Raw genomic sequence first — 10,961 nt, forward strand, 5'->3', positions numbered from 1 at the left:
TCTTCATAAATTCTAATGAAGCTTTCAGCTGGCTTTCTTTTCTTTCTTTAAAAATTTGCATTAATTTATTTTGTAGCACCAAAATTTGATGGTTACTTTTGCAGCCTCTAACTCTTCAGCCAGTTTCTCCTTCATATCAAAAGCTGCCTTTCTGATTGCCTGCCTTCTGCCTGTATTCTCTCAGATCTGCTTGCACTCTCTCACATCATTCTCTGGAATTCTTTCTGTCTGACTCTTCTTCATTGTTAGGTCCCAGCCTCTGAGGAATGAGTGCCACCTGTCTCACAGATGTCCTCACTGGCGTCATCTGGCTCAGCTTCTGAGGGCAGGCAGCTGCCTTCAGTGACCCAACGTCACAGTTTAGCACAAGTCTCCCATTGTTCTTCATTAATAGGACATAGCATTATTAAACCTGAGAGGGTCTTCAAGTTGGAGCGAGGATCTGGGCCATGGATGGCAAAGGAAGCCCCACACCAGCACCTCCCAGGTCAGTCCACACCTCCTGGCCAGGGAGGTCAGGGTGGTGGTATCTCAGCAGACGGCAGCTGTGTGGGATTGTTCTCACTAGTTTATCCCAGTCCCCATCCCAAAGGCAGCTGGTCTCATGCCTCAGACACAAAGATGGTTTCTCATGTTTGAATACATTTCCTTTCTTTGTTGCTGATATGTAATTTTTTTTTTTGGTAGACTTACTTAAAATCCAGTTCCTATTTCGTTCTAGTTAGACATTTTTGTTGATTACTTACTTTCTCAAAATTGTGTTTCTAAGAACCGTAAGATAAATTAGATTAGGAAGTTAGAGGTCGATGTCACTTTCTAGTGTGGGAAGATCATTTTCATCAGCAGAGCCCTCTAGGTTTCTACTGAAGCTTCTCAGTGAACAGTGAAGTGAGCAGCTTTTTCCCAAAACTATATTCCAGCTCATGTGGAGAACAAGTCATCTGTACCTGCATCCTATAAGTAGAATATTTCCATTGCAAATCTGAAAGAGAAGCAATGTAGGATGAGATTTTACTCACATCTTCTGTAAAAACTAACTACAGGCAAAAACTAAGAACAGGCAAAAGAAATGGCAGATAAAAAATCATTGCTAACATCTACTACTAGGCACCAGGTGAATATTTCAGCTAAACATTTCCCAGTTTCAAAAAAGTAAAATAAACCAAGCAAAAAAGTAGCATGATTTGATGCCAACATATATTAATGTAATTTCTTAAATTTACTCCAGACAAAATCCACACACACACATCATAACTCAATATAATCATCAGGAGGTCTTACATCATTAACACCTTTATGTTTGAATTCCATAGAAATGCTTACATGTATTTCACAATATTCCTTTTATACTATTTTAGATGTCCATAAAGTGAATGACCAGGTTGGAGCCAGCCAAGATCACAAAGTGAAACATCCCTGGCAAGTTGTCACAGCCAATGGCAGCAGATCAATAGAGGAGAGGTGTGAATCAAGAAGAACACATGAAGTGAGCCCACTCCATATTCCAGCCCTGACTGCACAGAGTGGAAGCTCTTCAACGACCAAGTCTGAGGACTTTCACGTATGGAAAAATGAGCTTCTCCACAGTGAACAAGGTGATGTACAGGCAGGAGAGAGGCCTAATGACCCTAAGGCAACTAGGAAGCCCCTCAGACGTGCTGAGCATATTAGTCCAGAGACCAAAGTCCAGAGTGTGCAGGGCCATTGCCAGCATTATGGACAGAGGAGAGCCTTGATCATGAGGATGGTACTGTCAACACAGAAGAGATTTCATATGGAAAACTCTGCCAGCTCTGGCCATGAATGTGTGAGACTCCTTGGTAAGGCATTGCCTATTGCTCAAGGGTTGAGTCAAGTGAAGGAAAAAAGTTTTGACACTGATGTGTGTGGGGAGACATTTTGTAAAGCATCTGACCTCACTGAGCATAAGACCATACACAGTGGACGGCAGAATAACGAATGCAGTAGTCGTGACAGGCCTGTCATTAAGAGGCAGTGCCTTTTAGACCATCAGAGAGCAGATGCAAGACAGAAGCCATGTGGCCATGATGAGTCTGAGGACGTCAGTCAGAAGACACGGGTGAGCATGCGTCAGGGAATCCATGGGGGAGAACAGCCCTGTGGAGCATATGAAAGTGAACAAAGTTTTAACCAGAAGGAAAAACTCAAAAGGCATCAAAGAACCCACACAGGTGAGAAGCCACATGCATGCAAAGAATGTGGGAAGACATTCAACTATAAATCACAGCTCACTGCACATCAGAGAACCCACACGGGTGACAAGCCGCACGCATGTGAAGAATGTGGGAAGACCTTCTCCTGTAAATCACAGCTCACTGCACATCAGAGAACCCACACGGGTGACAAGCCCTATGCATGTGAAGAGTGCGGGAAGACATTTAACCAAAAGTCAAACCTCAGGGTACACCAGAGAACCCACACAGGTGAGAAGCCATACAGATGCAGTGTGTGTGGGAAAACCTTTTACTGTAAGTCACATCTCACCAGACATCAGGGAATCCACTTGGGTAAGAAGCCCTATGAATGTAAAGAATGCAGGAAGTCCTTCTACTGTAAGCCACACCTCACTGTGCATCAGAGAGTTCACACAGGTGACAAGCCCTACACATGTGAAGAGTGTGGAAAGACATTCAACCAGAACTCAAACCTCAGGGTGCACCAGAGAACACACACGGGTGAGAAGCCCTTTGAATGTGATGTATGTCAGAAGGCCTTTTACCACAAGTCACACCTCCAAAGGCATCAGGGAACTCACAGGTGAGAAGCCCCACGCACGTGAACCTTGCAGGGAATTCCTCCAGATGTCTTCCTTCACTGTTCATCAGAGAACTCACATGGGAGAGTGCTGTGGATCTGAGAATACAGCTCTTACAGAAGCCCACTCACCAGGTAACATAATGAGGACACACCTGTAAGAGTATGGGAGACGATATCATGGAAGGGTGCAGAAGAGCAGGTATCAGGAAGCAACCAGAGCCCCATGCAGTGGAGATACACTGTGTTCTCCAACAGCCATGCTCGGCTCTGGGAATCACAGCAGTCATGTAACTGCTGCCAGCCTAGCCCCTGCGAAGCCTCCCATTCTGTTTTTTCCCTGGGTTTACATGAGCTATGGTTCTAAAGCAGCCATCACCACAGGTCATGGTCACTATGATTACAAAAGAGTAAATATCATCTTGACTGCTTCTAGAATAAGGAATTTAAAAGGTGGAAAATATATGGTTCTCTTTCCCAAATTTAAAATTCTACCCCCAACATTCACAGGGGAAGCATGTCTTTCTGCATGTCTTTCTTTCCCCTAATTGCAACCTAGGTTAAGCTCAGTTTTTGCTGTATTTTGTGCAGCACAGACAAAGGGGGTTTGTGGGACTAAACTAAGTTCTATATTTAGAGGCAGAATCTCACTGAGTTTTGGAGATTGGCCTCAACCTTGAGGTCCTCCTGCCTTAGTTTTCCTGAGTCACTTGGGTTACAGGCAGGCACCACCATTCCTAACTTTTTCTGGATCTTCTATATAAGACACCTATGTAAAAGTTGGGGTGACTATAGTAAACATGAAATCACTGAATGACAAGACACTGAGACATGGAGGAAAAGTAAGCAAGAAGCCAAAATCTGGGAAGTGGAAAATGAACCCAGGAGCTATGAAGAACGTAAGGCCATCACTCAGGGTCTGCCTGATCCCCTGTGAGGAAACTGGGAGACCTTTGTAGAGCAATGTTGGGCTGGGACAGTGGTTGCACCAGTTAAGGCAAATGGGGGAAGGGCCTATGGTAGCTGCCCATCTTGTTCCCCTGCAAGACTCTTAAGAATTCTGTGGGATTCTTTGCCTCTTTGTGATGTAAAAAAAAGGAACTAGAGGCTTTTGCTCAGATTCTGAGGAATCTGAGTTCCCTGTGGTTGTACTTAAACTGGACTCGGAGGCACTGATTCCATCTTCTGATGCTCTGTGTGGTAAACCCATACTTTACAATGCCTAGATTCATCAGAGACAGAGGTAATAAAGGAGCCCTTGCCCCAAAACACCATCCCAGCCTGACTCTCACCTGCTGGGATCCCCACATTATCACATCAGGATGTCATACAGAGAGATGCCCTGCAGTGGCTTTGTTTTTGTCTGTTTGCCAAGCCCATTGGAAATGCAGCATTCTTAGGAAATGTCACAGCTTCTGTATAAACCCTGCAGTCCCTGTGTGGTAGACAGGACCAAGAATTATCCTGGAGCATGAGATTAGTTTTTATTAAGAGAGTGAAAAGTCTACACAGGAAATCAGAGTACCAGGACACAGGTTCTCCAGCTGTTTTCTGAGTTCTCAGGATCCATCTGAAGTTTGGCCTTCAGAGCCAACACCAACCATCCAAAGACCGTGATCAAAGTCTCCTGACAGCATCAGCACTTCTTTTTTTTTTTTTTTTTGTCAATGGACCTTTATTTTAAGCATCAGCATTTCTGTGGGTGAGATTCTGTAATCTTCCTGAGCAAAGCATCACTGGCTAAAATATCAGAGGGACCTATGGGACTGTGTCCATTCCTAGAAGCCTCAGAAAGTCCTGGTAAAACCTTTCAAATTCAACCTTATGTAAATGTGCATGATTTTTTTTCATTTAGATTTATTCATTTTGGAATGTTTATCTTGCTATAGAACATAAAGAATAAGTCAACTCCTTATGACAGCAGTATGAAATGCCCCACACTCGGTTCAGTGCTGCCCCCACAGGGTGACTTTCCTTTTCTTAACATTTTCATGCACTTTCTACACATCAGAGGTGTCATACCCTTGAAAAACCCTACAATTGTAATGAATGTGGCACAACTTTTATTCAAATCTCACATCTTACTCAGCTCAAGAGAACTCATACTGGAGAGAAGCCCTACGAACATCAAGAATAGCAAGGCTTTGACTCTAAATGCATCCCTTCCTCAGTATAAAGAGTTTGTACTGGAGAGAAGCCCTTCAAACGTGAAAACATGGCAACAGCTTTAGGACTTGCTTATGCCTTTCTACACACCAGAGAGATACCATAGCCATGAGAAACTCTGAAAATGTGAAGAATGTGGAAACACCTTTCATCAAACCGCAGACCTTGCTCAACACCAGAGAACTCATACTGCAGAGAAGCCCTACAAGTGTAAATAATGTGACAAGGCTTTTAATTAAAGCTTCAATCTCATTTGCACATCAGAGAACCCATACTGGAGAGAAGCTTTACAAACATTGTGAAGATACATTGTGAACATTGTGGAAAAAAACTTTAACAGAAGTTTAATGTTGACCCAGTAATAGAGGATTCATACTGGAGAGAGACTCTGTGAATGTAAAGAAGGTGGCAAAACCTTTAGAAATAGCTCAAAATTGACTAAACACTGGAAAATTCATACTGGAAGTAAACATTAGGATGCAAGTGATATATAAAAGCCTTTATTCAAATTTCAAACTTTCTTCAAAATCAAGAAATCCAGAGTATTGAAACCTTATATATGTCATGAGTGTGGAAAGACCTCTCCAGGATATACACCTTAGGAAAGATAAAAATATTTACATAGAGAAAAGGCTTAAGAAATATGAAATGTAGACCAAGCCTTTTCCTGCACCCCCTGTCTGAATGTGTGTGTGAGGATTAGAGATGGAGATGTGAGCCTTTCTGGGCACCCCCTGTTGGGATATATGAGAGGACTGGAAATGGAGAGGTGAGCCTTTCTCTGAACCCCCTGTCTGGATGTGTGAGAGAACTAGAGATGGAGAAGTTAGCCTTTCTCTGCGCCTCCTGTCTGGATGTGTGAGTGAGGACTGGAGATGGGGAGGTGATCCTTTCTCTGAACCCCCTGTCTGGATGTGTGTGTGTGAGGGCTGGAGATGAGGAGGTGATCCTTTCTCTGCACCTCCTGTCTGTGTGTGTGGACTGGATATAGAGATGTTCTGTAATCACAGAACGTGTGGCCTTACCTTTGACATTTGCTTAGCAATTATTGGACATCATTAGTTGATATGGTGGAATTGATCTTCACAGACATCAGATTATGATGCAGATAGCTCATATGAAAGGCTATAATTTTATTTTAAATCCAAGACTACTAAATACCCTGGCTCTTGAAATCACCAGAAAACCGAATTCTCACAAAGATCATTATATCGGGGGGAAAAAGACTTATTCCTGAGTAGTTTTATCTGTATTTTCCAGCAATTTTACAGTGGATTAGGAACTACTTCATTTACATTGTTCATGAATTTTGGTACTAAATCAAAGTGAGTGTTTCTTGCTGAATGAAATAAGCCAATCCCAAAACATCTAAAGCCAAATATCTTCTCTGATATGGGGTTGCTCACTCACAATAGGCTGGACGGAGGGAGGTTCACCAGATTGCACAGACAGAGTAGGGAAAAAGGAGGGGAAATGGGAATGAGAAAAATAGTAGCATAAATGGGACATACTTTCCTTTGTTCATCTATGAGTACATGACCAGTGTAACTCCATGTCATGCACCACCACAAAAATAGGAAGTTATACTTCATGTGTGTATGATATGTCAAATATATTCTATTGTCATACATAACTAAAAAGTACAAATAAAAAATGAAAAAAAAGTGATTGTTTATTAATGTGTTCACACTGTCATTTATTGATTCACATATTATTCTGCCATAGATATCAAGCTATTAAAATTTTTAGGAAATAGTAAAAAAATACTATTAGATAAGTAGTGTGTGGGGAGCCAGTCTGAATGATTTCTCATTCTCCTTCCTGGAGTGGAAAGGCTCTGACCAGCACTACATCTTGTGTTGACCTGGACATTGCCCTGGTCACGGAAGTTTGAGGACATGCCTTCAGACCTAAGCGAGCTGCCCCACGGATTGAGCTACTCTAACCTGTTCCTTGTGATACTACCCCTTTGCCCTGTTTGGGATAGAATGTTCCATGGAAATGTCCTTTGTGTGTGCCCTTCTCTTACTCTGCCCTTGGGTGTGGCCTTTCTAGATGTCAGTCAACCTGCTGACAGCAGATATCATGAAGCTAGACTCAACCCCTGAAACCTGACCCCTTGCCTCATTTGAATGGCTTCTCCTCAATAAAAGGATTCAGCAAGTGCTTGCTCTCTCTCTTTCTGCTGACCCTTAAGGTCAGAGAAGCCATCACAGGACCCCCAAAGAAAAAGGTACCTCTGTCTCTTGTGTAGTTATTTCGTGCAGCCTAGTTCCCCTGAAATGACCCGGAGTATTTTAGTGTAAGGAACCCCACAGTAGTGCAATACCAACTCTATTGGTCCTTTTACACAATGTAATTAAACTTCAAAATATTGGAGAATATTATTCCCAAAAGTATCTTTTTATTCATTTCTGCTTTGTGTAGTTAGTGGGAAATTGGGCAGCTTTAGGAAAGACATAGTAATATAAAAGTAACCCCAAGGCTGGTCCCCAGGCGCATTGGTCTGGCTGATGTGCTGAGGCAAGCAGGATGAGGCCAGGCTCAGGCACTGGTTAGGCCAGCAGCAGCTGAGGCAGCCTGAGGGCCATACCCCTCCTTACCTGGACTAAGCTCAGCAGCTCCAGGCTGCCACCGCCTGCTGGGGACAGGGTGGGGAAGTCTCCCGCCCCGGCCCTGTCCAAGGAGGACACCGCGGTGACCTCAGTGGGCCTGGGCCCAGCCTGGAGTCCCTGGGGGGATTGGCAGGAGCTTCACAGGGCAGCCGATCAGGGAGTTGTTCCTGAGCACCAGCCTGCCCACAACCCCACCTCCGGAACAGAGGCTGACCTTGGAGCCTGCAAACAACCCCATGATAGCTTTCTTCCTCCCCCGCAGATCACACACCCCAGCCCTGGAAGATGGGGAACTGCCTCAAATCCTCCATCTCGGATGACATCTCCCTGCTTCACAGTGGACCGAGCCAGCTTTGGTGAGGGGACAGAGCGGGATCAGGAGCCGCTGCATCAGGAACAAGTTCCAGTCCAACACCCGACTCCGCTAGCAACTCCAAAGAGGAACAAATTAGGACAGCTCAAAGAATAGGCCTTACACAGCATCTGCCTAAGGGAGCTTATGACCCTGGCAGAGATGGGTCAGGAAAAAAGCTCCGGAGTGTGTGATCTGTATGACGGACTCTTGTTTATGGGGACTCAATTCAATTTCTGCCATGCATGCACATCTATCACCTGGGCTGCTCAGGTGACTGGTTGATGAGCTCCTCCACGTGCCCCTCCTGCATGGAGCCAGTTGATGCAGCACTGCTTTTATCCTATGAGACTTAATTGAGCAGAGTCTCTCCTCTGACTTCAAGTGAACCATCATTTTTGGTGGTTTTGATCTTTCATCACTGAGCCCAAAGAGCTAGGGATTAGGAATTAAGATCATGCACAAAAATTTTCCTAAAAATTGATGGATGGCTGCAGATGTTGATGAAAATATGTGATATTTTAGAAACTGGGGAGTGGGGGCAATAGGATGGTATTTTTATGTAAAGCCTTGACCCAGTGTTTAAAAATATAATTGTATTTAGACCTTGTTATTGCTCTAGTACATAGGAATTTTGTAAAGTGTTAAAGCAACTGTATATGTTTAAATTGTATGTGTTGAAGATTAAGAAAAATATAGTGGTTATTTTTCCTAAATGAAATAACTTTCTTTTCTCCACTAAATTCTTTTCTGAAGTTAATGGCATTTGGGTCAAAGTTTTATTAAAAGCTACATTTTATAACACTGGCACAAAAAAGAGTAGTTGTAAGCTTATTTGCACAGTTCTTTTTTTCCGTTGGAAATGGAATTCCTTGCCTTAGGTCTTTTTAAATAGTGCATTATCATTTGGGCTGGCTCTATGCTTGAAAAACAGTTTATTTATAACCTGTTGTAAGTGCTATATTCTGTTTGCAGTTAGGAAATGCAGAATTTTAAGTGATCTCCTAGCTTGTAAGCAAACTGAGATGCACTATCCCTTTTCTATATAAAAATGGGTTGATGTGTCAATAAATCAACTCAGCAAAGTGGGTTTAATATTACCCTTTCCTATGTGTTTTATCTAATTCTTTTGGTTAATATGGTGATAAATGAAAGTCAAGATAAATTTTAGATATTAAGATTTCTGACTTATTGACTTGAATTATGCCACCATGCTTATGTAAAAATGAAGGTGGCATCATTGTAAAACTTAATGAGAAGTAGTTTCTCAGTTTGTAATAATTTTGATTTCTCTTTCTTGTGATTTCCTTCCCTGTTGTCTTGAAACACAGCAAAAGGATACTGCATCTCATTACTGTAGTGATGAGGTTATTGAAGTTATATAAACATATCAGTCTCTATTTCTTTGAAAGGTATCTGTTAAGTCCTGCTAGGAGATTGACAAGAATAAGTAGGGAGACTAAAAGTAAATGTTATTCATGTTTTGCACACAAATGCAGAATTTTATAACCACATGACTTCATAGTTGTGATCTCAAAAAAAGAAATTTCTCCTTTAATTTTTCTTGCTTAAATCTCTAAGCTTCTGAAGTGTTAGAGGTAGAGATGACCTAGTAAAGATGTAGTAGTAATGATTATCAATTTAGCATGTGTTTATTTTTTTTCTTATGTACTCAAGGTGATTTATTTGTTCAGCTCAGTGATATCACAGCTAAAAAAAATTCATTAGCAAAAGGAGAATCAGTCTACACCAACAAAGGAATCAAAAATGTTTATTATTTTTGTTGAATTGAATATTTGACTTTAACACTTTTCTACATATAAAACATAAGTTCCTTAAAAATTCTTCATAATTTTATTACAGAAGAATTTAGTATGTCATAAGTACTTAATTTGACATTCAACTGTAGTAGCCATATGTTGTTTGATTTTCTTATGAGCACCATGATGGAAACACTCAAATGAATTTGAGAAAAACTGGAAAAAATTAGATTATCAGGTTCTGTTAAATTGTTAATATATCTTTCTTAAATTTCTGTTAATTAATTTATATCCATCCAATTATATAAAGCAAATTTGGAGCTGAAGTTGTGCAATATTTTCAGTGATAATTACTTTTTGTTCTTGTGTTTTCTACTTGTTTTTGTGATGTCTATGTTATCCAGAAAAAAAATCTGTATCTTGAATTACTACTTTAAAATGTTACCCTTTGGGGGCTGAGGTTGTGGCTCAGCATCCAATTATATAAAGCAAATTTGGAGCTGAAGTTGTGCAATATTTTCAGTGATAATTACTTTTTGTTCTTGTGTTTTCTACTTGTTTTTGTGATGTCTATGTTATCCAGAAAAAAAATCTGTATCTTGAATTACTACTTTAAAATGTTACCCTTTGGGGGCTGAGGTTGTGGCTCAGCAGTAGAGTGCTCGCCTCACACGTGTGAGACCCTGGGTTCGATCCTCAGCACCACATAGAGATAAATGAGTGAAGTAAAGGTATTGTGTCCAACTAAAAATAAATAAATATTTTAAAAAATGTTACCCTTTGGCACTGGGGATGTAGCTTAGCAGTGGAGTGTTTGCCTAGCATCTGCAGGGCCCTGGGTTCAATCCCCAGTACAGCAGAAAATAGAAAAAAAGATTACACTGTAGTTTTTTTTTTTTTTTAATGTCTTATCCCTTTAGGGGGAAAAAACACCCTCAGATGTTGGTTCTAACTTTAAAATGATGGGAATGTACAAATATCACCATCTAATGATACATTTTAGGAGTGGGAGGACATTAGAGGTAGTAATATGTGATTTGGGTGTGTGTGTGTGAGAGAGAGAGAGAGAGAGAAAGAGATGTGTTTGCTTTTACCTGTCTTTACAAGAAAAGAGAATTATTGAACTGAAAGATAATTTCAAAATTATCCATAATTTCCTACTAACTGAAAACCAACTATGAAAAAAATCTTGTGGGCTGGGGATGTGGCTCAAGCAGTAGCGCTATCGCCTGGCCTGCGTGGGGCGCTGGGTTCGATCCTCAGCACCACATAAAAATAAAATAAAAATGCTGT

General features: G+C 41.3%; 1 protein-coding gene and 1 pseudogene across 1 annotated transcript; both read left to right on the plus strand.

Moving 5' to 3' along the window:
* Positions 1–453: 453 nt before the first annotated feature.
* Positions 454–5,159, plus strand: LOC113190831 (uncharacterized). The gene is given in 5 exon segments (XM_026400327.2): positions 454–487; positions 1,359–2,775; positions 2,777–2,863; positions 4,789–4,898; positions 5,065–5,159. Coding segments are annotated over 5 exon segments (1,743 nt in total).
* Positions 5,160–7,841: 2,682 nt separating this feature from the next.
* LOC144256817 (RING finger protein 11 pseudogene) lies at positions 7,842–8,264 on the plus strand (annotated as a pseudogene).
* Positions 8,265–10,961: the final 2,697 nt, after the last annotated feature.

This window comes from Urocitellus parryii, chromosome 9, assembly GCF_045843805.1.
Source record: "Urocitellus parryii isolate mUroPar1 chromosome 9, mUroPar1.hap1, whole genome shotgun sequence".
In the NCBI taxonomy this organism is placed as follows: Eukaryota; Metazoa; Chordata; class Mammalia; order Rodentia; family Sciuridae; genus Urocitellus; species Urocitellus parryii.